We start from the raw sequence: 27,641 nt of genomic DNA, 5'->3' as shown, positions 1-27,641 counted from the left end.
GGACAGAGAACGCTCCCCCGTCACACAGTCCCCACTCATCCCATTTCTGTAATCTTCCATCACTGGGAATTCTCTCCCAGCAGATAAGACTCCATTAGCAGCAACCAATTCACGCACTTATCCACCAGGGGTCACCCGCTTATGGACTTGTTATCACTTAACGGATGGATCCCCCATCATTTTAGCACCATAACGGTCTCTGAGACAAAAATGTACGGCTATTGCAATCTATCGAGGAGATGCACAATCTAATTTTTGTTTTATATATATTACACACAGCTTAATAATAACACAGAAATACTACATTAATGATTTAGTGTGACCTAGTACAGGGGGGTGCTTTCCCCTTACAGCCCCCAATTATGCATCTGTCCCCAGCCTCCCCAATTAGGTCACCTCTGCATCCTGCTGCTGGCTCAGGGATAGTGACATCTGCAGCATTACCTGTGCAGGTGGGATGCAAAGCTCAATGTACAACCCTATAAAGGTGAGCTAAAGGGGAGAGGGCCAATGACATCACTAGAATAATAATAATAATAATAATAATAATAATAATAATAATAATAATAATAATAATAATAAAAAACAATAACAACTAATAATAAATAATATTCTAGATGACTCTACTATATCAGGATAGGTGCCGGCTACACTACCCGCAATGAGCTAGCATAACACAAGCCGCCACTGTACATTCATACACAGCCCTAGGAGATCTCCCACACCCTGCCATCCCCAATGAATGACAGCCGGTCCTCTCACCCCAGCTGCTGGCCGTGCGGCCCAGGATCTCTCCGCTGCGGGGGTTGTAGATGAATTGCTTCCAATCAGACTTGGACTGCTCCGTGCTCTTGTTCTCTTCCTTGGCCATGGTGGTGGTTACGCTGGAGATGGGCCGATGCAATGAATCCTGCTGCGTTGTACCGTGAAAAGCACAGCCTGGATCACTACTTCCCCCGCCGGCCGCTCTCTGATCTGAGGCCGCTGCGGCACCAGCACTCAATTCCCCGGCACAGCACAACCGGGGCGTGACGAAAGGCAGCCAATCGAAGGCGCCGTGCCGGGACGATGGGCGAGGCCCCTTGGCAGCGAGCGCCTATCATGAGAGGAGGTGGGCGTGACCTTCAAGTCGCGGGTAAGGCTAGTGGAGGGATGCTCTACGCAGGAGGGAGGCGCCGTACACCCGCTGCCCTATCGCGGCTAATGCTGCAGGAGCGAGAGCGCGCGTAAGGCAGCTAGCGGTGACTAGAGCGCGCATGGTGGTGTTGGATACAGGCAAGGCGCGTCTCCGCCGGTGCGCGTCAACGTGGGACTGATGATGTCCCTCCATGGCTGCTCCATCATCTGCAGCCTGGTCACGTGTGCTGCCTGTCCTGCACCTGAACTAGGGGACCTAAGTTCAACACATAAGGGTAAATTTGCTAAAGTTTATAAACTAAAAGAGGTGATGTTGCCCATAGCAACTAATCATACTGTCTATTTCAGCAAGTGTCCTATGGCATTCATTTGTTTATTGCATACTCTGTAAAAAGTGATGTCTTCTAATCTTTATACACCAAGAAGCATGTGGCTGCATATAGTGCAAAAAGTGCATTTGTTTGTATAACAAACCAAGTGCCATGTGTGATCTATGGAGGATTAGTGGCCCATTTACTATTAGATCGCATATGCAATGCGATCAGGCCAGGATCTAACACCCAGGCTTTCAAGCCAATGTATGTCTCTGCAGACGCAGCGACCGGGGCTCCGGAGCACATGCCTGCGGTCTGCTTGGCCGGGTACTGGAGGAGATGTGCATGCACGGTGAGAGCTGACCACCCGCCGACCCCGCTGACTGTGCAGGGAATGAGCTGGAATGGGTCGAAGTTGCTATTCCCAATCATAGTACACGTGGATGGTTTATGAATTTTGAAAAAACAACAACTTGTGTTGACTTTTTCTACCTGTTGTCTACTTATTCCATATTGACCTTTCGACACTGTCAGCCTGTTGCTGACTACCTCTTTTTTTTGTAGACCTATGAACCGGATACCAGCCGCCTACTGGGAGGGATTTGCAGCGTTAGGGTTTTTGGCCTGAAGAAGGCTATTACTACCTCTGGCAGTCTGCCAACATGGGGCCTGATTGAAAGTAGATCACAAATGCTAAATCTTTATCGAATGGGCAAAACCATGTTCACCGCAGATGGGGCAGATTTAACATATGCAGAGAGAGTTACATTTGGCCAGGGCCGGACTGGCACTTCTGGCAAATGCCAGAGGGGCCAATGGCCATGTGGGCAGGTTTGCTAATCCATAGAGGAAGCACCGCCTTCCGGTCGGCGCACAGTTAGAACCGCTGGAGTTGCAGATGGTCCGGCGGCTCTCTGTGGGCTGACCGGGGCCAGGAGAGAGGGGGGAATCACATACAGCTATTCCCCTCACTCCTGCATGCGCGCCTAGTTGGTCAATGGATTTGGGTGAGTTATTTTGTTTCTGTGCAGTGTATATACTGACTGCTTTATTTTTAGGTTCAAACACACCTCACCCAAATCTAACACACGCAGTACAGAACCAGTGAACTCAGCATGGGTGTCTTTATCAGTTTCATGTGACCAGTACAGCGTCAAAGTTATGGTGCCCATACACTTATGTCCCATCGCATCTGATTGCATCAAGTGGTGCCCATTGCAGCACCCAATGTCGCATGCCATCTGTGATGGACATCAAGTGCTGGAAGAGGGGCGGCGTGGCGGCTGTGTAGCGGGGACTGGATCGGTGGAGCTTTCAGGCGGCGGGACTCGGCAGCGGCAGCAAATGACTTTGAAACACTGGACGGCCCCCTGATTGACTGAGGCCGCTGAGAGAGAGCTCTCTCAGCCAATCAGGAAGCCGCTGAATGGCTGAGAGAGCTCTCTCTCTCAGCGGCCTCAGCCAATCAGAGGGCCGTCCAGTGTTTCAAAGTCATCTGCTGCCGCTGCTGAGTCCCGCTGCCTGAAAGCGCTTCTTCACAAGCTACACCTCTCCGGTCCCCAGCGCTCCGGTCTCCATCTACACAGCTGCCTCCGGTCCCACTCCGCCGCCAGCTCCGGTCCCTGGCCCTGCTCCCCAAACCAGCCGCTGATTGCATTCCAGCAATCACATATGATTAAAAACCACATGCGATTGCTCATGCAATTCGATAAATATTATGTGCAGCACATAATATCTATCGATGCGACATTCGACGGCATGCCTGCGCATCGCGTCGAATGTCCCCTTAAAAATGCATGCAATCATTCGATTTATCGGCCAGATGTGTCCGAAATCGAATGATTGCATACAATATCTCACATATGTATGGGCAGCATTACATTTCTTTTGGGCACTTTTATACTTTTAAGGAGGTGGGCTCTGTTTTTGTAGACTACCTAACCTATGGTGTGCTTTAATAAATGGTGGTGGTCCGGCATGCTGTATCTACACTGTAATCTGTTGCAGCATGATGTTCAGCATAATAAATAGGCCTAACAAGAAGGTACTTTGCTGCCATGGACTTTAACAAATGCACTTTCAAACTAGACGGAGATGGACGATCTTGTCACTTGGCCCACATATTAGAATTCCCAGTCATCTTGGCTACATACTGTACATGGTTGATTGAGTCTAGCCATTTGTCAGCGACTACTATTAATGTTCTTTCACTTCACAACACAAGTGACCTGATTGCATTATCAGACAATGGCATTATCACTTTATTTATGCAGTTACATACAGTTCACACTGATGTCTACAGGGCTTCTTCTTATACAGTACGAACGGTGTAATGGTTAGCATTACTGCCTCACAGCACTGAGGTCATGTTTTCTATTCCCAACATGGCTCCAACTCTGTGGAGTTTTTTTTATCTCTCCCCGTACTTGCGTGGGTTTCCTCCGGGTGCTCCGGTTTCCTCCCACAATCCAAACATATACTGGTAGGCTAATTGGCTCCCAACAAATTAACCCTAGAATGTCTGTGTGCGCGTGTACATGTGGTGGGGAATATAGATTGTAAGCTCCACTGGGGCAAGGACTGATAAGAATGTTCAAATATTCTCTGTAAAGCGCTGCAGCTTATCTGTGCGCTATATAAGTAACTGGTAATAAATAAATAAATAATATGGGGTCATGTAGTCGCTTTCATGCAGCTAATACCCCCTTTCAGACTGCAAATGCTGGGTCCGTCTCAGGAGGGACCCGGCATTTGCACTCTGTAAGCTCTGTCACACGGGGGTGGGGTGGAGCGGCAGCACGTCACGGGGGTGGGGGAGGAGGCAGCACTTGGAGCTGACAGCACTGCCTTCCCCATACTTTGAACCGAACCTGGGTCAGAGCCATGTTCAACCCTGGTCATCAGCTTTGAAATCCCTGGTTACCCTTTTACACTGCACCTTTACACGGGTGGGTGACATAACGATCCGGCAATAACCCGGGTTGAAAGTGCGGTCTGAAAGGTGTATAACCTGCACCCTGCAGGAACACTCAGGTCCTCTCTTCGGAGGTGCTACATTTTACATTCCCTCATGTGGGAATTTATTTGCTCAAAAGCAGGTTTCTAATGCTTGTTGTAATACAGGGTATAAATTCCTCAGTTGATAAAGAGGGTATGCAATGTCTACCTTTGTGGACATAGCATCCTCCTGCACAGAATAGGGCCACAGCTTTTTCTGCAGAAATGGCCGCTAATTTGCAAATTTAGTATCCGTTTCCACGAAAGCAGATTCGGCTTTTCAAAGAGCCGAATCTCCAGAGGCGAATCTGGACCGTTAAGAGGTTGACTTCACCGTGGTCGACATGTACAAACTATCAACGGGATACGGTCAAATGGTCGGCAGTCATTAGGTCGACATACAAGAAGGTCGACAGAGGACTAGGTTGACACATGTGTTAGTCGACATGGGTTTGGTCAGTGATGGCTAACCTTTTCAGCTTGGTGTGTCGAAAATCGTAAAATGATGCCCATTATACATATGCCACACACCGTGATACTCCATTATACATCTGCCACACACCGTGATGCCCATTATACATCTGCCACACACCGTGATGCCATTATACCTATGCCACACACCGTGATGCTCCATTATACATATGCCACACACCGTGATACCCATTATACATATGCCACACACCGTGATGCCCATTATACCTATGCCACACACCGTGATGCTCCATTATACATCTGCCACACCGGGATGCCCATTATACATATGCCACACACCGTGATGCTCCATTATACATCTGCCACACACCGTGATGCCCATTATACATCTGCCACACACCATGATGCCCATTATACATATGCCACACACCGTGATGCCCATTATACATATGCCTCACACCGTGATGCCCATTATGCATATGCCACACACCGTGATGCCCATTATACCTATGCCACACACCGTGATGCCCATTATACATATGCCACACACCGTGATGCCTATTATACATATGCCACACACCGTGATGCTCCATTATACATATGCCACACACCATGATGCCCATTATACATATGCCACACACGGTGATGCCCCATTATACATATGCCACACACCATGATGCCCATTATACATATTCCACACACCGTGATGCTCCATTATACATATACCACACCGTGATGCCCATTATACATATGCCACACACCGTGATGCCCATTATACATATGCCACACACCGTGATGCCCATTATACATATGCCACACACCATGATGCCCATTATACATATGACACACACTGTGATGCCCATTATACATATGCCACACACCGTGATGCCCATTATACATCTGCCACACACTGTGATGCCCATTATACATATGCCACACACTGTGGGGCCCATTATACATATGAAAGTCAATGTGAAATAGCAATATCTAATTTAAGAAGTCTGCACTAATACAGTGTCTGTCAAAAAGGCAGCCACCAGTGCCAATAGAAGCACTGAATACTGTGGAATTCAGGCCTGCAGAGTTTTCATAAATGACACGCGTGTCATAGGTTAGCCATCACGGGGTTAGGTCAAAAGGTTGACATGGGGTTTTTTGACTGTTTTTTGAGCCGACATGTGCTGACAGGCAGTGTTTCATGCCCTACCATCCATTGGGGCGTAGTGGAAGAATAAAATAGTGTGCCGAGCGCAGTGAGGCACCGTGCCCGAAGCATTGCTAGGGGGTGAGGTACACTTAAAATTGTGTCCATGTTGAATTCGGGTAAAAAAAAAACCATGTCAACCTTTTGACCGTCGACATAACGCATGTGTCAACCTAGACTCATGTCGAAGTAGACCCCTGTCGACCTAGACCCCTGCTGACCTTCCTGTATGTCGACCCAATGGTATCCACCTAATGACTGTCGACCATCCTGTGGTCGACCAAACAATCCCAACCCCTATCGACAGGGTGAAGACGTTGACATGGCCAAGATCGACACATGATTGATCGAAGCAACTTCTTTTTTTCTTTTTTTTTGTTGGGTCAAATCTTGTATATTTGGTCATTTGTGACCATCATCAGTAACAAGTATACTCCCCGCCTGCTCACGTCACTAGCCACACTTTGGGCCTTTATTCTAGTTCACTCTTTCTGACAAAATCCTTCTTGGATGGACAAAACCATGTGCACTGCAGGGGGGCAGATGTCACTTGTGCAGAAAGAATTAGATTTGGGTGGGGTTTTACTTCAAAGGGAGATCTATATTGCAGTGTAAAAATAAAGCGGCCAGTATTTTTCCTGCACAGAAACAAAATGACTCACCCAAATCTAATTCTCTCTGCACATTTTACATCTGCCCACCTGCAGTGCACATGGTTTTGTCCATCTAAGAAGGATTTTGTCAGAAAGAGTGAACAAGAATAAGGCCCCAGTAAAACTTATACCATTCCTTCCTATATGATGTTGCTGCGGCATTATTAGAAGCTGCTGTAAACATTCCCCTGCTGGTAGCTGACATTGTATATGTTCCCTATTACAATTACTGTCTCTGGTAATTATTTATTGAAGTGCAAGTTGTTAAATGCAAAATTAGGTTTCTTTAGGTTTTTTTTTTGAGTGGGATATGAAGCTGAGATTTTTTTTTTTTTGCTACATTTGCCAACCCAACAGCCAATTTTGCCTTTAAAAAAGCACTGCTTTACTTCTGCTGCAAAAGATCGCAGAAAATCATGGATTGTGACACACCGCACTTCAATCAGCAAACTCTATTGAATGTACTGACACTGGCAAGCAGCTGCACAGTGTTATAGTAATAATAAGGTAGCATTAAGTGTACACATGAATGCCTTCTTCTGTAGGACTATAGCTAGCCTTCCTTCAAGGTTTCCAATCACACAAATGACCCCGAGTCTAAATGGCTCGTGACTAGCGTGACCTCTGTGAAGTTAAGGTGGATGTGTGGCCTCTTCTATGCTGTGATGTGATGAAGGGAGAGAGATTGGCAGAGTCACAGCAAGAGAAGGCTGCTGGGCAAGCTATACGGATGGCAATAAGTCAGGATGTGTACCAGGTGCAGGCACATGGCACTCCAGACAAGTATACCATGTTGTGCCCAACCAAGGGTTTTATTTACTAAGCGATTGCAATTGGGTTTACATAAAAAAATGGAAAAGGTCAGTGCGGATGGTATAATCACATAATAATATAGCAGCCTGTGGTTTATTCCATCTGTCTATCTGTTCTCATAGCAAAAAGCTTAGAAACATGAATTTATAGAAATCTATTGGCATTGCCCCTGAACAACAGCTATTGGGCTATGTGTCAGGCCAGGGGTGGACTGGCCAGCAGGGGTACAGGGGAAACCCTAGGTGGGCCCATTACCTGACACCCCATCCCCTCCTCTAGGAATCAGGTTCCAGACTGTGCGCATTGGGCCCGATTCAGACTTGATCCTACAATCGCAAATTTGCCTGGCCAGCGTTCAGTAAAGCTATTGCCCCGCTACAGTAAAATCCCGCCTTGCACATTAATGTGCACGCTGTGCGTATGGGTGTGTACAGCTACAAATCCATTTGCAGCCCTGTGAATATGTCCAAAACTCACACAAGTCATCACAGGCACCGCGTAGCCCTGGATTTAAGGTGACCATACACTGCTGCGATGTCTTGCAGCAGTGTACGACCAGCTGATAACCCATGAGCCATCCGGGTCCTTCCCGGGTGGCAGGGACACATGTGATCCATCACAATTTGTTGTTATGGATCGCATGCAACCCTGCTCCCAACCCGGCCCGCCACCCAGAGGGAGTTCCGAGGTCAAGTGGTCGGACGGCCAGCACGTCCGATGCGCACGGGACCGGTCATAGGACCTGAGGGGACATCAAACTGACATAATTTGATGGCCTGACACTGACGTCACACACCCTCCTCTAAAAAGCTCGGGCACACCTGCGTTTTCCGAGACACTGCCCGCATATCTTTCTGGCACACCTGCGTTTTTCTTAGCACTCCCACTAAATGCCCGGTTTCCAACCCCAGATGCCTACTTCCTGTCAATCACCTGGAAAAGGGAATGCGTATATAATTAGTTGCAGGATTTCACGGCCTCGGCCGCCTCGCACATGCGTACTGCAAACCGCAGGCATGCTCAGTGTATTGATAATCATCTGCAGTACGATCAGGTCTGAATTAGGCCCATTATTCATATGTTACATTATACTGCCCAGGACTATGGGGGTATTTACTACAGGGCATTTCTGTTATTGATCTGGTACATAAGGGTAAACCAAGACTCTGGAGAATGGTCACAACTCTAAGCCTGTGACTGACCACTAAATTCCCTGTGGGCCCTTCGTAATCCCAGTCCAGCACTTTGTCAGCCTCTGGTTTATCCCCGAGTAGCAGGGACTTCAGGAAGCTCACATTGCTATGAGTAATATTGGACCATTGTAATGAACCTAAATCCCGTCTTGCACATGTAGTAACAGAGTAGAAATGTGATGTTTACCTGCAAATTGACTGATCCTTAATCCCTATTGAATATTAAGATGTCCAAAAAACTCTTGTAAGTAGAAATGTAATTATCAGGAAAAAATGGATCACTTTGTGCTGAAATCATGTTGTCATGTCTAATAGTAACCTGTTGGAATAACTCCATATTGTGAATAAGTAATATGTATATATACGGGAACTTTGAAGGTAAGCCTGTAATTTGCCCTGTATTAACGTTATTTGATTTTATTAGTTCTCACTCTGGAACAGATTATCATTTTGCATGGCATTTTTGAAGTTGAGGGAGGATACCCCCCCCCCCATCTTCCTAGTTCTCTGTTTATTTAAATTTGCCCCCCACCCCCTGCAGCACAACACAATTTAGTGAAATTGGAAATTACCCCTTCTTGCTGGATATAAACACCCCACCACCACTGCGGGACAGTGCTGACACAGGACCGCCCCAATGAACGGGACTGTCCTGCAAAAATTGTTTTTTGAGCCGACATGAGCCGACATGTGCCGACAGGCGGTATTTCATTCTCTACCATCCACTAGGGTGTGGTGGGAGAATAAAATAGTGTGCCGAGTGTATAGAGGCACCGTGCCCGACGCATTGTGAGAAAAGCGAGCAATGCAAGGGGATGCGGTGCACTTCAAACTGTTTCCATGTCGACAGTGTTGACATTCGGGTAAAAAAACCAGTGAAAAACACATGTCGACCTTTTGACTGTCGACCTTGCCCATGTTCACCTAATGCTTGTGTCGACCTAATGTCCTGTCGACCATGACCCATGTTGCCTGTTGACCTAGTGGTGTTGACGCAGTTGCTGTAGACCGAATGATCCCAACCCCTGAGTGAAGTCACATCCAGTTCCCCTTGAGCCGCACGGGCCCCTACTGGGCGGAAGGATCGAATGGCCGACATGGAGATCATGCATGTAGCACGTATGATCTCCTGGTCCGATCAGATGAGCACTGGACCACGCATCGGTCCTCAGACACATGCTATTTGGGTCGATTTCTCTGCCTGCGACAGAATCAGGCAGAGATAATGTTATGCAACACATTGCACGGAAATTCCAGCATAGAAATGTCCACATGATCAGCGTTATGTTTAATAGGTGGGGATTATTAAATAGACAGTGTCTAGCTACACAGTCAACATGCAATAGATCAACAGGGTCAAAAGGTTGACATGGGAAAGGTCAACAGGGTCACGATGTCATGTCGACATGAAAAATGTACACATATGAGAAGGTCAACTATTGTATTCTTCCTATATGCCAATGTGGATGGTGATGTAAGAATAAGCCAATTTAGACGGGGGCGGGGCCACGGCGGTGAGGACTTGAGGTGTGGGAGCTAGAGCTCTCCAGCGGCTGACATCCGACCGAGAGCCAGCTGAGGTGTCCTGCCGAGAAGATTAACAGCCCTGAGGGGGAAGATTTTCCCTTACCTGGCGGTGGAAGCTCCGACGGACGGAGGCTGGGAGCTGGAGTGGCGCGTCATTAGTGAGAAGTGGCGCGTCATCAGGAGCCGCGGGTGTGGACGTGTGTGGACGCTGGCATCTCTCTGGTCGTGGAGAGGAGTGGGAAGCAGTAGACGCTGCAGCGAAAAAGCCGGTGAGCGGGGCTGACTGAGGGAGCAGGTGATTCTCCCGTGTGAAACAGCCCGTGACGACCGCAGTGAGAGAAGCGGGGGAGAGACATGTGGGAGGCGAGGAGTAAGCCTCACTGGTGATACTCCCGGAATTGCGGTCTAGATACAGGCCTGACGAGCAGGAGGTTTGGCAGACTGATTGAATTAAGCCTGAATTGAAAACGAGCAAGCAAGTTCGGCCACTCGACAGACTTTGGTGCAGTATAAACTTCATTCACTTTTCCTTATACTGTTCTATCTCCTTCCACGAACTGAAGGGTTAAATAAGGGGCTGTGTCTTCAGTAGGCACGAAGTGATCCTTAGCGGGCCCTGTGCTGTGCATTTATTAAACTACGCCAGAATCCCCTGTATTTTTTGTTTAAAGAGTAACTGCGTCCACTTAATTCCTTTTACAATGGGGAAGACAAATACTGCTGCAGCGGCAAAGTTAGAAAGGTATGCACGAACCCAGGTGAACACTTCACAATCTTCTGCTGCCACTCCATGCACAACACCCTCCAAGGAAAAAACTCCCCCAGGTACTACTGAAGTAAGCTTTCAGCAAGTATTGGATGCTATTACCAATAGTGAGTTGCGCCTTACAGAAAAAATAGAGACTGTACAATCTGAAGTGATGTCAATTAAAACAGAGATTACTGCACTACACAATAGAATGGGCCAGGTGGAGACGAGGATATCAGCTTTGGAGGACTCCAATAAGCAAGGATCCTCCAGGCTGGATATGCTTGCTACTCAGGTGACTGAGATGAGATCTAAACTACAGGACATGGAAGGGAGGTTAAGGAGGAACAACCTGAGGATTGTAGGTTTTCCTGAACAAACTGAAGGTACAGATGCGCCTAAATTTGTGGAAAAATGGCTTGTGGATACATTTGGAAGAGCTGCTTTCACCGGCCAGTTTGCAATAGAAAGAGCCCACAGGGTCCCATCCAGACCGTTTCCACCAGGTGCCCATCCACGCACGTTAATAATAAAACTCTTAAACTACCAAGATAGAGATGGAATTTTGAGAATGGCCCGTAGTAAAGGACAACTGCTATATGATGGCTCGAAAATTGCTATTTTTCCTGACTTTGCCTTAGAGACCCAGAAGGAGCGAGCCAAATTTTTGGACATTAAGAAGCGTCTTAGGCAATGTAACATAAAATATTCTATGATTTTCCCTGCGAAACTTAGAGTAATATATAATGGGGAAACCTGCTTTTTCTCAAAACCAGAGGAGGCGGCAAAGTGGTTGGACAGATGGGTACCGGACACCCGTCAGATGGCATCTTGACAGGACATCCAGAGTGTATAAAACTAGGCAGATAAGCTGCTGGAGAGTTCACCTCATATTGGTGGCCCTAAGACTTTTTTTTTCTTTTTTTTGATAAGCCCCAGAAAATAGGATACCTGGACTTTTGGTTGTTTTTTTTTTTTTTTTTTTTTTTCTATTTTTCTATTTTTTCTACATTTTTTTTTTTTTTTTTTTTTCCTTTGGTTGTGTGTGTGTATAAGGGGAGGGAGGAAGAGTATGCCAACAAGGGAGAGGTATACAGGGTGGGGGGAGGGGGAGGGGATGGGGGGTGGGGCACATAGGGAAACATCGATTATGCTTGAAATGTATTATGGTATTTTTTGTAAAGGTCTGGAGGTGACCCAGGGAGGTCAAGGAGACGGGGGAGACGGTTATAAAGCCCTACATGGCCATACCAACAGATGTCGGGGTGTAGTACAGCTTGATAAAGGCCCGGACGGGCAGTGGCAAAAACATTGGAATGATTTAATATGGTTAAGGTCCTAATGTGGAATATAAGAGGGATCAATGACAAGGTCAAACGATCCCTCGTTATGGAGCAAGTAAGGAAATCTAAGGCTGGGATTGTTGCCTTGGTTGAAACACATTTAGTGGGTAACAAGGTACGTTCTTTGAATAAATCTTGGGTCAGTAAATGTTACCACGCCCCGTTTTCCTCCTCGGCACGAGGTATGTCGGTATTGATTAGGAAATCTACTCTATTTAGTTGTCATAGATACCAGATAGACCCCCTAGGCCGATATATTTTTCTTGATTGCTTAGTAAATGAGATCCCTTTGTTACTTTTATTTGTGTATATACCTCCACCGTTTAATCTTGAAGTATTAGTGAAAGCGACTGAATTTGCGGCATTAGCACTCCATGATAAAATTATATGCATGGGTGACTTCAACAATGTCCTGGACACGGCGGCGGACAGGTGGAGCTTTAAAACTGTGACACCAGCGAGGAATAACAGCAGCTTCCTCCGCTTTGTGCAGGACATTGGATGGGTGGACATATGGAGACTCCAAAATCCCACGGTTACACAGTTCTCATGCTATTCGGCTTCTCACAATGCATTTTCAAGAATAGATTTGGCATTGGTCTCTAAGAGCACTACCACATATGTGGAAGGGGTGGAATACATGGCCAGAGGGGTTTCCGACCACTCCCCTTTATCCCTTGAAATTCTTGAAAAAAGCGAGAAGGGTCAGGGTTTTTGGAGACTAAATGCCAAGTGGCTGCAGACACTTAAAAAGGACACAAGGTTGGTAGAATCGTGGGAGGAAAATTGGGCAATTAATCAGGGCACTGCGACCCCCCATATGGTTTGGGATGCATTTAAAGCATTTATAAGAGGGACCCTTAAAAAAAGTATCAGTGAGACTCAAAAGGAAAAAAAAGAGCAGACCCAGAAGTTGGAAAAAAAAACTGTAGAACTGGAAATTAAATTTTTAAGAGAAGGTGGGGAAAAAGCTAGGCTTGAATGGCTGGAGACCCAGGCAAACTGGATGGAGTTACTTAGGGAACAAAATAACCGAATAATGGCACAGCAGGTTAGAAATAACTATCAATTTTCTGACCGGTCGGGGAAATTCCTCGCTTATCTTGCCCGCTCAGAAGTACCTTGTAATAATATAGTTTGCATTAAATTGGACGATGGCACCCAACTTAAAACCTCTATCCAGATAGGACAAGCTGTTAAAGAATATTTTGGGGAATTATACACAACTCAGTTAGCTTGTACCCATTTAGAATTAGAATCATACATTTCTGGGATAGATATTCCATGTATGGGAGAGGCAGAAAGGGAAGAACTGGAGGCCCCTCTGAGCCTGGAAGAAGTAAAATTAGCAATCAAGAGCATGTCAACAGGAAAGGCACCAGGCCTAGACGGGCTTCCGGCGGAGTTTTATAAAAACTACTTGGATGAAATATCCCCACTATTGTTTGAAACCCTGAAGTCATGTTATGAGAATGGCAAATTGCCACCTTCATGGCTGGAAGCTAAAATAACCATCATTCCTAAGCAAGGAAAGGATCCCACTAGTATAGATTCTTATAGACCTATATCATTATTGGCTGTTGAAGCTAAAATTTTGTCCAAGATTCTGGCAACTAGGTTAAACAAACATATATTGAAGATAATCCATCCCGATCAATCGGGTTTTATGCCAGCAAAATCCACTAGTATTAATTTACGAAGGCTTCAGGGTCATCTCCAGCTACCACAGGATAACCACGGACACCCGGTGGTGGCCTCACTAGACGCATCGAAGGCTTTTGATGTGGTAGAGTGGCCCTTCCTGTGGGAGGTGTTGAGGGCCTTTGGGATCGGTCCCAGTTTTCTTAAGTGGTTACAACTTATATATGCAGAGCCCCGGGCTAGGGTTTTTGTAAATGGGTGGACGTCAACTCCCTTCCCTTTAACTAGAGGGACAAGGCAAGGATGTCCCCTGTCTCCGTTACTTTTTGCCTTGGCAATCGAGCCCTTGGCTTGTAAAATTAGAACACTGTTCGGAGACAGGGGTTTGCGAGTAGGGAAGGAGAAAGAAATACTCTCATTATATGCGGACGATTTACTGATTTATTTGGCCGACTATATTACGGACCTTCCCCGGATTCTTGATGTGATCAATGAGTTCGGGGACTACTCCGGGATTCGAATTAATTGGAGTAAGACAAATGTCCTATCCGTAGCGTCAGCTGGGACCCCCCTCTTAGACCTAACTCCTCCCCTACAGTGGGTGCCATCATTTAAATATTTGGGGATCCGGGTCTCTAGTAACCCTAGAGACTTTATCTATTTAAATATAAACCCGTTAATAGATTATTTGGTTAAAAAATGTAAAACCTGGAGTCGCCTACCACTGACAGTGGTGGGGCGTGTGAATTTATTGAAGATGATAATACTCCCTAAAATTCTGTACATTATTCAACACTCACCCATTTATCTCCCAAAATCAATTTTTCGTAAGATTAACAGCATAATGGTAGCATTTATTTGGAACAACACTAGGCCCAAGGTACAAATGAAAGTATTAATGATGAGTAGGGAGGAAGGAGGTATGGGGGTGCCTGACTTCAGGAAATACTATCTGGCGGCCCAGCTATCCCAGTTGAAGCCTTGGTTGGCCCAGGAATACGGAAGTGGGATGGTTGAGGCGCTAGTTAACATAGCCACACCGGGTATAAAACCGTTAGCAAGGCTGTTAATAGGCCATACATGCGCAAAAGACCCGCCAATGGTTACCCAAGTAATTAAGATCTGGAGGGAAGTGTGCGCAGAGGAAGAGCCCCTGATAAGGGACCCTGAGTACCCGCTAGTGGACAGCTGCAAATCCCCGGAGAGCCGGCAGATAGAAGTGGCTTGGGAACTGTACACAATAAGGCACCTCTGCCAGATCTATTCGGGTGGTATATTAAAGTCCTTTACACAGTTGAGAGAGGAGTTTGGGGTTCCCCAGACATACTTTTTTCGATACCTGCAGCTAAGAAGTAGGTTGCAGGCACAATACGGTTCAACCTCTCCACAGTTGCTTGAGTCTCCCATAAAAAAGGCTATAAAAAAAGGGGGAAGATGTAGTTCAACATCTAAGTTGTATAATTATATAAGTAAGGATACCAAGAACCCGTATATGGGCCAATTGAGGTCAAAGTGGGAACAGGATGTGGGACAATTGAAAGAGGAGGAATGGCGAATGGCAATAACATCAGCATTTAAAATTACCAATGCCATACGGATCCAGCAAGTGTCCTTCTATATTCTACACCGTGCCTATATGACAACAAATAGGTTGGCCAAATTCAATACTACATCTTCCCACTTTTGTCCGAAATGCAAAACAGTAGATGGCGATTTTATTCATTTGTTGTGGGAGTGTCAACCAGTAGCAGACTTTTGGGCGAAAATTATCAATGTCATATGTGAAACTGGCATAACCCGAGACATAATCACCAAGAAATGTTGTTTGATGAATGTGGTATCCGACGGCAGCATAGCCTCGTTAGACCAAGAGTATATTCTAAATTTGGTCGCTGCTGCCAAGGTGTTAATAGCTAAGTCCTGGATGGCCTCTGAAGGGCCCGATGTGAATGAATGGATTGGAAAGGTAAACTTTGTGGCAGAACAAGAAAAATACCTATACCAGAGGAGAAATGCCACTCTTAAATACTATAAGATATGGAATAGATGGCTAACAACTAGATATTGGAAAGGAAGGAAATGTTGATGTTATCTGGCTAATGACTGGGAAAGAGGGGTGTAGAAATTGTAGTAGGGGATTAAACTGGATCACTGTTATAAATGTATATGATAATTCCCCCTTTTTTTTTTTTTTTTTTTTTTTTGAAATAAGCACTGAGGGTTCTTTTGGAGGGATAATATAAGTAATAGAATGTATGACACGCTAGACCGGAAGATATGTATAAGATTAGCATTATATGTTCACTGATAAAAGAAAGAGGAAAGAAAAGAAGAAAAGGATGTAAAATTAATCTGAATGACACTAAAGAGAAAAATTATTGTGGGTTGGTTTTTTTTTTTTTTTTTTTTTTTTTTTTCCTTGCACTTATACTGTATTAGGATTAATATGTATGGATTATACTAAGTTTTCGTGTTATAAGACACTCTTATGATTATCACAATCTCGAAATATGCACTTGCACTTTATCACTTTGTATATATAGACTTAATGTTAATTAATGATACCAGCCATAACCGATGGACCAGTCCATATCTAGTTGATATAGGGGCTACCGTCTCCCGCGACTCACTGCATAGACTCACCATATAGGGTTAGCATACGGAGAGTATCATTGAGTTTGGGCTCAGTCCTATAGTAATTTGCGACCCCCGGGGTACCCTCCTCGACCTATTGTTTATTTGGATGTAATATTGTAATTTATGCTTGGATATGATGTTCCCGTAAAAGTTTTTATCTTATGCACTTTGGGTTTTTTTTTTATATTTTTTCTCTTCTGTTTCTTTTCTGTTTGTTTTTGTACTGAAGATAAATGCAAATTTAATAAAGAATATTTAAAAAAAAAAAAAAAAAAAAAAAAAAGAATAAGCCAATTTAAAAAAAAAAATTCAAAACTCTTGTAAACCTTGTGATGTGTCTACCTTTTTATGTTATCATTTTGACCCTGTCAACCTATTGCATGTCGACCTATGCAAGTAGACCTATTGACTGTCTAACACTGTAGCTCTATTAAATAGAACCAGAGTTTAATGAAGCTCATGCTGGGCATTAACAAACAACCTGCACATTCCAATCCGGAATAAATCGGAATGATGAAGATGTGTATTCTACTTCACATGTGATGTTGCTGAGGGCAACCAATCAGATCCTGTCTACTATCTTGTAGAGGGTGCTAAATAAATAAGAAGTAGATTCTGATTGGTTGCCCATAGCAACATCACATGTGAAGTAGAATACACATCTTAGTAAATTTCCCCCATTGAAATCTGCTGCTTACAAAGCTGGCCATATACCTAAAGGTTTATTGTTCAATGTGGTTGAATGGGACAAACATCTGGTAGCGAATGGGAGCAAATGACTATGGACCTGATTCAAATCCATTCGGTACTGCGTGCATGCACGCAGTACCGATATTGCGTGTCTGCGCATGCACAGGCGGGTATCTGCGCATGTGCAGGCGTATGGTGCGTGCACTCACGGCAACCTTTCTGGTCGCCGGGTGTACGCACCCATGCCGGCGTGGGAAGGGGGGGCGGAGATGGGTGGGGGGCGCTGGGCTGCCTTGCGAATTAACCTGAATACACCCCTATATTCTCCAAAATGCCAGAAATGGTCATTCAGACAAATTGGTTAAATCAACTGGATTTAATCGTTTTGCATAATTGACCATATTTGCCTGTTTTTATGAGTTTGTGAGAAAATGATTACTTGTCATTTGCACCCATGTATTACCAGATTTTTGTTTCAACCAACCAGATTGGACAATTATGCTGCTTTCACGTTGCCTAAAAGTTTGAGAACCGGTATTTTGAAACGGCATTTAAAACGGTATATTACCATTTTAAACCTCTTTCACACCGGACATAAATACCGGGTCTCAAACAGGTTTGCAGTGTAAAAGCAGGACAGACAGTATCTATGAGAGAGCAGTGCATATATAATGAGCCGCTCATTACATATGCGCAAATGTAATGAGCGCAGTGCATATGAAAGAGCCGCTCATTACATATGCACTGCGCTCTCATAGCTACTGCCTGAGTCCTATATACTGGTTCAGAGCCATTCACACTGCATAAAAAATGTCGCTGAACCGTGTAGGACTCTGCTTTTTAAACATTTGCAAATACCGGTTATTTGTAACCGGTAAATGCAGACTGGCGCTTTCACACTGCAGCTCTAACCGTTTTAAAATGCTAAAAAAATATGGCAATATACAGGTTAAGAGCTGCAGTGTGGATCTTTTATTTTTATATATATATATATATATATATATATATATATATATATATATCTTTATTTATGATTTTCACATATACATATAATAAACAAAAACACAAGTATGCATATTAGAATGTAGTATTCAATGTCAAACAAGTATAAAGAATGATAATCTATCAATATAAAAAATATTGCAAAGAAATGTACCCACTGGATACATATAATCCATAACAGATAAAGAGAGTCCAGCTGTAAAGTAAAAATAAATGATCCATGTGAAGGCCGGGATCCCGTCCCAGTCAAGGTGAATCAGAATCAGAGGTGCTAAGGACCTAAGTGAAATGTGGGGTACCTAATGGAATAGTCAAATGAAGGAAAAAATAGAAGTATATAGATTGATCAACATAGAATGAAGAAAAGGGTGAAAGAAAGAGAAAAAAATTGGCAAAATAAACAAATGAATTAAATCAGACGGTCTGGAAAACCGGATGGTATGGATCTATGGGGGGAGCAGAAGCATTGAAAAAAAACAGGCACTCTATAAGGTTAACATTTTTCGGGAAGTGTCATGAAGGTAAGCTGATATTTTCTCCATGGCCGCCACATACCAAATTTTATTCAATAGCTGCTGAAATAGTGGAGGATCCAAACATCTTGCTGCATTCAGGATATGTACAGACAGCTTGTATGAGGGGGATATGGTCATTGGGTCACCAGCATGATGGTCGACATGCATTTAGGTCGACATGGGTTAGGTCAACAGGGTCATTAGGTCGACATGGTTTTTTTTACTGCTTTTTTGAGCCGACATCTGCCGACAGGCGGTATTTCATGCCCTACTATCCACTAGGGCGTGGTGGGAGAATAAAATAGTGTGCCGAGCGCAGCAAAGCACCGTGCCCGTGCTACGTTTTAGTGTTTATGTTGACTGTGTTGACACTCTGGTAAAAAAAAAAAATCTACTTTTTCAATGTTGACCTTACCCATGTTGAAACCAGAATCAAGGCCATATTTTTTTGTCTGTGACATATTGCAGCTTTGCAAAGTGTTGTATTAATTGTTGGCCCTGTTTTAACAAACCATTTATACAACTACCCCTATTTACAGGGCTGTTTCTGTGAAAATGGTAATTTTATTCGATAGTAGTCCTTGCAGAAAAGACAACTGTACTCCAGGATAAGGGGTGTAGCAGAGTAAAAGCCAGTATGTGTTGTCCACATACTGTGGAACGCAGACACTAGTTGGTTTGAGGTAATGAGGGAAATTTACTAAGGTGTATCTTTTGTAAGATTAAACAGTTAGGGCAGAGGTTTACAAACACGGTCCTCAAGGCTCCCTAACAGTCCAGGTTTAAAAAATATCCATCACAGATGGGTAAATGAAATGGACAGAGGTACTAATTTAGTCACCAGTGATGGATGTAATAAAACCTTTACCGGTGCTCTGAGGACCGCATATGGGAACCTTTGGGCTTGGGGATCTGATCAGCTAGTCGATATTCAGAATGTCAACACTAGAAGGCTGGCAGGTTCTGGCAGTCAGGATGTGGACACAGGAGTTAGGTCAACAACCTTGTGTTGACATGAACATTGGTCGACAAGGTTAAAATAGCAACATGATCAGAATATCGAAACACCAAGTTTAGTTTCGGAGTGTTGACAGATTGATTTTTGTAAACATTTTTAGGTGTTTTTAGTCTAAGATAAGAAAAAAAAATACTGTGTGTCACAATTTTTAAATGTATCAATATTGTAGCCTTGTCAACCTAGGTGTATGTTGAGAACTAGTCACGGAACTTGGTGTATTGGATGCCAACTAGCCATGCGCCCAGGGCTGGGCAGTATCACTGATGCTTCCTGCACCTCCGGGGCTATATAATAACTCGCCGCCTGATGTTTTTTGTTTTTTTTATTGACTTGCAAACACAGGGGCCTATTTAGAACACATTCGTTTGGGTCCAAATTCGGCCCCTTACCCAATGGTCAGGGTTTACGCATGCTTGGATATGCGTGAATAGCAAACGGCTTCACACTTGCTGAGCTGTTTGCTACAAGAGGAGCAGAATAGATGCGGGCAGGGGGCATCAGTGGGGGAACGGGCAGTGTTTTATGGGCGTCTCCATTAAAAATGATGGCCGTTCCCTTGCTAACGCAGGCGTGGTGATGCCTGTTTGGGGCGGGCAGCTGACGTCTCCTGGCATCAGCGCCCACCCCAAATTTCGTAAGACAGCGGCCACCTGAAAAGTAGGTTTAGACTAATGCTGGGTACACACCGGAACGATGCAGATCATGAGCAGATCGCAAAACGATCATACGATCGGCTCACGATTTGTTGGAGCACAGAATCTGCACATGATTTGCTCACGATCTGAATCCGATCTGATCACGACCTGTACCCAGCTGAATGGTAATTTACAGATCCTACCTGCAGCGGGTAGGATCTGAGAAATGACACGCTGGCCGTGGATCTGAATCGGATGCGAACTGGCCCAAAACATGCCCAATTTACATACAATTGGTCGAGATTGTATCTAAATCGAGTGTTTTGAGGCCAAATTGTTCTGGTGTGTACCCTACATTACCTTTCAGACTGAAGCCTGGGGAACATACATGTGCTGCTACAGTTCCCTTTCCTTTTTTGTTATCATTGTAATCATGCATGGAGCTGTACTGTAGTAACAGTTGGCGACCCATAACCGAACCTAGACGGGGAACAATCAATTGCTGTGTGTGAAATGTACACGCTAATTATATAATTATAGGCCAGCACAGAAAAATGAGGTGATGAGAGACCTGTGACTCGCGTATAATGTTGCTGCTGGCACGGTACCGTGTTGATTCCCTTGACAGATACCGACTGATTCACTTCTAGCATTAGCACCTCCGCCTTGTGCAGGCTATGTAATTTCAGCCACGGTCTATCCTGCCAGCACGTCTCCTATGCTGTCTGAATCCTGAATCTCGCTCCACTCTTCTTCTAGACCCAGCATTGTGGGGTCACATTTGTGTACTGCACCTGGAACCCGGTCTCAGGCTTCCTGGTGTAAATCTGCTAAAGGGAAAAAAAAAAAAGGCCATTACGTCACAGCCACAATGATGACTACCACCGTCGATACTCAGCATTCTCCATCATACGTTGCTTAACCTTGTTGTTTTATTAATTGGTATATGCAGCTTATATAGGAGGAGTGTTCTGTAATATCACTTCGACTGTGTGCATGACAGTGAGGGGGGTGTGGATCAGTTGTTCACCAGCAAGTTGTTAGACAGTCATAAGGTCGATACCATTAGGTTGACATGCAGGAAGGTCAACATGGGTTATGTCAACAGGGTCATTAGGTCTACATGGACAATGTTGATAGGGTCATTAGGTTGACCTGGGTAAGGTTGACAGTGAAAACGTTGACATGGTTTTGTTTTTTACCCTTATGTTGGCACAGTCAACATAAACACTAAAACGTACCACCGCGTGGCAGGGCATGAAATACCACTTGTCGGCACATGTCGGCTCAAAAAAACAGTAAAAAAAACCCATGTCGACCTAATGACCCTGACAACCTAACCCATGTCGACCTAAAGTCTTGTCGACCTAAACTCACGTAGACCTATCTGCATGTCGACCTAGTGGTATCAACCTAATGCTTGTAGACCTACTTGGTGGTGACCCAATGACCAGTGAGGGATATCCTGGTTTCAAGAACAAGTAAAAATATGGGGTTTGCTACTGAGCAATGGGCCTATTTCAGCACAGATCGCTAATCAGAGGATTTGCAATGGCCTGCAAGGCGGAAGCTGCAGCTCAGACAAAAATAAAAAATGCCCCTTACAAAACTACGAGATAATTGCAGATGGATTGCTAATTGCCATCTACACACAAATCCATATGCAATTCCTGAACTATCGAAGTAGGTCTGAGGCTTCCACCAATCTGTGACTGAGACATGGTGGAAGTGGTCATTGCTGACATCACAGACCTATCCTGAAAACATATGAGCACCCCTGCATTTTTCCAAACACAGCCACAAAATGGCAGGTCTCTATCTCCAGATGATTTTTTCTGTCAGTCAAGCTCCAGCCACATTGCGTTTAAGATCCATACACAGGACCAGATTCTCTAAGCTTCAAAAGTGATAAAATGGAGAGTGATAAACAGCCAGCCAATCAGCTCCTACCTGCCATGTCACAGACTGTGTTTGAAAACTGTCAGACAGGAGCTGATTGGTTCTGGGAGGAATTAGGTGGCAGAGGGAATTGAGTTCCGTCACATCTCAGGGACCACATTAAGCCGTGACTGCTATGTTAGCTAGTGGTCTGTTATCATGGCTGGTGGACAGCGCTCTTTGCCACTGCCAGGCGGTCCCCATGTAACACAACCTGTGTAACTGCCCCACAGCTGAGCCATTACATGAGCACAACAGCAGGACAGGAGTACATTATTTTTTAGTGCCAAGCCCATTATTTTATCCTACGGGAACTGATTGCTGGACCAAAGCACTACATTGTCCTTAAAGCAGTGGCTCAGATGAAGACATGATACTGTACATGATCCATTGAAATAGTATCATGACTGGGGAGACTAATGGATGCTAATTGGTACATTGTTTGCACAACTCTTTGTACAATAAAACAATAAAGAAGACAAAGCTCTGCAACCTGACTGTACAAACAGAGGCTATTTATGTGTATGGCATCTTCAGGAGAAACCCCTGTAGTCTGTACTAACACCTTCTCATCATGAGCCCTTATCTCACCTGATAAGCATACAATGATTCCTACCCACTCAGCCACTCTCTGTTGTTTGGAATCCTAATCCCACTATGAAAAATGGCTGTCTCCTTCCCCATCAGACAGCTGACTATACATTTTCCCCTTTGCATCAGTAAACATTTTACTGCTGGGTCTCTTTGTCTTCAGAAACACTTGATGATCTTCTTTGTTTGTTGTTTGCAGACCCCCATTGTTTAGCCGCTTCCCTCATAATTATGATACCACGGACACGGCTGATACCCCAGATGTCCAAGCAGATTCTGATTTCCATACTGTCTGATAAATATGTCTGGTTCCCATATCCACCTTTGAAAAGTAAAATACCAATGTAGTAGAGCAAACTGTGTGTATACCTCCGAGCGATGGCGATGCGCGGTCTCACGCATCACTATTGCCGGACTAGATTTTACTACATGTAGTCCTATCGCTGCCCTGTGCTAAACAGAACACCAGGTAACACAGGTCACCCATACACACATCGCTACGTGTGCACGGGTGATCTAGCTTCCGGAGACCCCCCACGATACCTGTACTGTGGTGTGCGGGGGGTCTCCGTCTCCTCCCTGCTGCCTTCACGCCGGGGACAGCTAAGCAGGCTGTCCCCGGCGCCAGGGGCGAATTTAGGGGTCAGGCCGCCCTTAGGCACAACATATTTGTGCCCCCCCCCCCATTTTAATGTAATCATATATGTATATACATTGTTATTTATATATTTCATTAAAATTTAACTGTAGCCCACCTTAATATTTTTTTAAGCACTCTGGACTGCTCACTGTACGGAGTACCCGGAGGGAGGGAGGCACTTATTAGTACAGTGATTAGCACAGTGTCTCTGTCGGCGGGTGGGCAGTGGCAGGTGACGAGCGGCGCTGCCACCGACATATGATAATTCATATCTGCGCTCGACACTCGCCGCTGCCCACCCGCTCTGCCATGCTACTATTTAACAGAATGTCAGCCTGCCTGCCGCCCTTAATTGGTGCCGCCCTGAGGCCGGTGCCTCACGGGCCTAGGCCCAAATCCGGCCCTGCCCGGCGCCGCCTCCTCCTCCCCCTGCAGCCGGAAGGACGTCCGGCTGCGTTGCTAGGGGTAGGAAGGGCTTAGCTTCCGGGGTTCAGGAGGACCTGTAAGAGGGTAAGCCCAAAGGAGGGGGAGAGGGGGGGTCGGTGAGGCGGTGGAGTTGTGGGTGGGGGGGCGGCGAATACCCTGGCCGGCGAAATCGGTGCGGCCGGGTAATAGTACATAGGAAAATGCGGTAAAATGGGGGTTTTACTGCATTTTCCCCTTAGTACATCCCGCCCTAGGAGACATCGCCCGTGTGTACAGGGCTTACCCCTAACAATGCTTCAGGGGTCTAGTATTAGGGACAGTGAGGCCCCCTAAACTATCATCCCTTATCGCCACATATAACAGGAAAAGGAATGATTTTACATGAATATTTAACAATTATCCATCGAGAGGTTCAGCTAACAACATAAAAATCATGGAATATGGTCATAAGGTCGACCCTATTAAGATCGCCATGTATTGGGTCGGCATGGCTAAGTTCAACAGGGTCGGAGGTCGACACAAGCATTAGGTCTACAATTGCAATGTTGACAGTCAAAAGGTTGACATGAGTTTTTCACTTTTGTTTTGAGAGCCAACATGTGCCGACAGCCGGTATTTCATGCTCTACCATCCACTAGGGTGTGGAGAGAGAATAGAACAGTGTGCCGAGCGCAGCAAGTCACCGTGCCCCAAGCATGGAGAGGGCATTCGGTACACTTTGATGGTGTCCATGTCGACAATGTCGACACGCGGGACAAAAATATGTGAAAAAACTCAGGTCGTTCTTGCCATTGTCGACCTTCCAATCCTGTCAACCTTAGCCATGTCAACCTATTTTCAGGTGTCGACCTAAGCTCTGTCGATCTTCAGTGGTCGCCCAATGCATGTCGACCTAAATTGGGTTGACTAAATGACCCATAAACATAAATCATCCCCTATGCCACACAATGCAAACGCATCATTGGAGCAGGTATGGTGGCATATGAAAGGCCGAATGTAATAGCCTGTAAGTTCCGGCAGGTGCAGAGATTTGTCCATGTAGTTGCTAGATATAAATACCAGAAGGATTACAGCTTATCCGTCCGCTGTGATATGATGATTGTTGAGCTTCCGCACACTGGCGATCACCTCCACAATCCAGCCCTTATTTTATTATTTATTTATTAACAGTTTCTTTTATAGCGCTGCATATTCCGCTGCACTTTACAATTGGAGACCGTGCTACTGTAAAACAAATAGTATTAACAGATAGTAAGAGGTAGGAGGACCCTGCTCGCAAGCTCACAAACTACAGGGAAACCGGCATTGATACACAAGGATATGTGTTCTCTATTTCGGGCAGGTGGAGCCCCACGCTGCGCTGATGTGGTAAAGGTGTCCACACACTTGAACGAATTTTTTGGCAATTGGCCGATTTCCGACCAATCGACTGAAAAATCAATATCGATCGCATGAAAGATCAGAAGATTTAGAAAAAGATCCATAGGAGCGCACATGGGATCTTAAGAGAAATCTTTGGTAAAGATGTGCGCTTGTCTGAAATCTTTTGTCCAGGACGAACAAAAGATTTCACGGCTAATTTAGGTGCACATCTAAAGATCGCAGATCTTTATAGTGTGTGGGCACCTTAAAGGCCCCCATACACTATGCGATTTGGGAACGATTTCACCCGATTTGGATGAATCAGGCCGTGAAATCGACACAAATCGCATGTTTAGACATCCTGTCCGACCCGATGCGCAGTCCCGTGTGCATCGGATCAGAGTCGGGCAGTCGGACCGGCTGCACATAAGATTTGCTAAATTTTATGTGCAGCTCCCATGCGGGGGACACTGCAAGGGGAACAGAGAGCCGGGCAGGGGGAGAGCCAGGCAGGGTCAGCAGACAAATAGGCAACAGGTGGGGGATGCCGGAGAGAGACAAGGGCAGCGGGCGGGGGACGCCGGTGAACCGGCGAGGGAAACGGAGAGCTGGGTAGAAGGAGCAGGGAGCTGCAAGGAAGAAAAAAAAACAATACAAATGAATGGGCAGCCAGTGATTGGCTGAGAGCCTCTTTGTCCGCTGACCCTACCCGTCTCTCCCCCTGCAGCTCCCCGGGAGTTGCATATGATAAATCGCATGCAATTTATCATATGCACAACTTGGCACATCAAGTGCCTAATTGTGTGTGACCCCTCCCAGGGCGCTGCCGGGGAAATCAGGTCCGACTTGTCCCTAGAACAAGTAAGTCAGACTAATGTATGGGGGCCTTAAGGCTACCTGTTTTCATCAGATTCAGATGGATCTGACAGACCTTTCTGAAGAAAAAGGCCAAATCTGCGCCTCCTCAGATCAGATGTGCGGCTGATTCCCAGATCCATCTGATCTGAAGCTGTCAGGGGTTTATCATAGGTCAGATGTATCTGAAGTGAATAGAGTGAAAAATTAGCAAGGGTGAGATCAGATATCTGGGAGAGTTCAAGGGAAATCTGAATAGATTTGTAGCTTCAGATATGTCTGCGTAGTGGATGGGGGGTTTAGGATTTTTTTGTCAGATGGATCTGAGACTCAGCCGCACATCTGATCTGAGGGAGCGCAGATTTGGCCTTTTTTCTTCAGGTCGGTCTGTCATTTTGCCTGAGATGCAATGGTCTGCAGGGTTATTCTGTACTCAGGCTTTTGTGTCACAGCTACGCAGATACACATATCACCAGCCGTCCTGCCAGCCAAATGTGATATCCTGCAGCCGCAGTTTGTAGCAATTTAAGGCCATCTGCTTCGCTGCAAACAGATTCCACTGAACCCTCACAAGATAAATCCCCTGTCTCGATGTGACTTACTTTCCAAGAAAGCTTTTATTTCATGTATAATGCAGGTCTAAGCTCTCAGAAGCCTGCTTACTAGTGCATTGGTGTTATACAATGTGAATGGGACTATATATCCAAATCTCTGTGTCTTGCATTTTCAATTCCCAGCAGTCAACCTTTCCCTGTTTCCTTGTTGCAAATGCAACAATTCCGTTTTTTTTTTGTAATAACATGGCAACTGACATTATAATTTCCAGAGACACTTCTCTGCTGAGTCTGAGCCCCCCCATGCTGCTCACAGAACCACTACCCCACACATTTTGGCCAGACCAAAAAATGTGTTGTATTTTAAATCCTTTCCTTAAATGAAATCTAATGGAGTCAGCAGAACATTAAAGTAGGAGGGGCACTCACAGCACTCATGCAACGGAATATGGCCTGTCAGGTGCTCATTCCTAAGGCACCCAACAAACAGTTTAATACCCCCTAAGAAGTTGATCCAGGATAAAGAAAAAGAGTTCTATACGTTTATCAATTAGGGTCATTATCAGTGACAAATACTTACAGATAAAGATTGGCTACCAGGTATAACCAGATGTGAACATGTTCCTTTCATACCGATGGAGCGCCTCTTAGCCAGTGCTGGGAATAGCCAGATTGCCTTACCTGGCTATTGCCGGCGGAGAGGCGCTCCACCTGACGGGGACGCACGAGCATCTCACACTCACGTGTGTCCCCGCCAACACGGCGGCGGGGAGCGC

The 27,641-nt window shown here is 45.3% G+C and overlaps 1 protein-coding gene and 1 long non-coding RNA gene across 2 annotated transcripts in view; one reads left to right on the top strand and one right to left on the bottom strand.

The window, feature by feature from the left end:
* ATP1B3 (ATPase Na+/K+ transporting subunit beta 3) overlaps window positions 1–999 on the bottom strand; it is a 32,331-nt gene extending 31,332 nt beyond the window's left edge. Inside the window, exon 1 of the mRNA XM_083178362.1 lies at window positions 763–999. Within this exon, the coding sequence (XP_083034488.1) occupies window positions 763–871 (109 nt within the window). The 5' untranslated portion in view covers window positions 872–999. The remainder of the gene's footprint in view (window positions 1–762) is intronic.
* A 190-nt stretch (window positions 1,000–1,189) lies between these two features.
* Window positions 1,190–27,641, top strand: part of LOC146064629 (uncharacterized) — a 46,670-nt gene continuing 20,218 nt past the window's right edge. Inside the window, exon 1 of the long non-coding RNA XR_014471833.1 lies at window positions 1,190–1,412. This is a non-coding gene — a long non-coding RNA (uncharacterized LOC146064629). The remainder of the gene's footprint in view (window positions 1,413–27,641) is intronic.

Source organism: Crinia signifera, chromosome 3 (genome assembly GCF_055691185.1).
Source record: "Crinia signifera chromosome 3, ASM5569118v1, whole genome shotgun sequence".
In the NCBI taxonomy this organism is placed as follows: Eukaryota; Metazoa; Chordata; class Amphibia; order Anura; family Myobatrachidae; genus Crinia; species Crinia signifera.
Note: the sequence above shows the minus strand (reverse complement) of the source record. Positions and strands in the feature narration are given on the sequence as shown.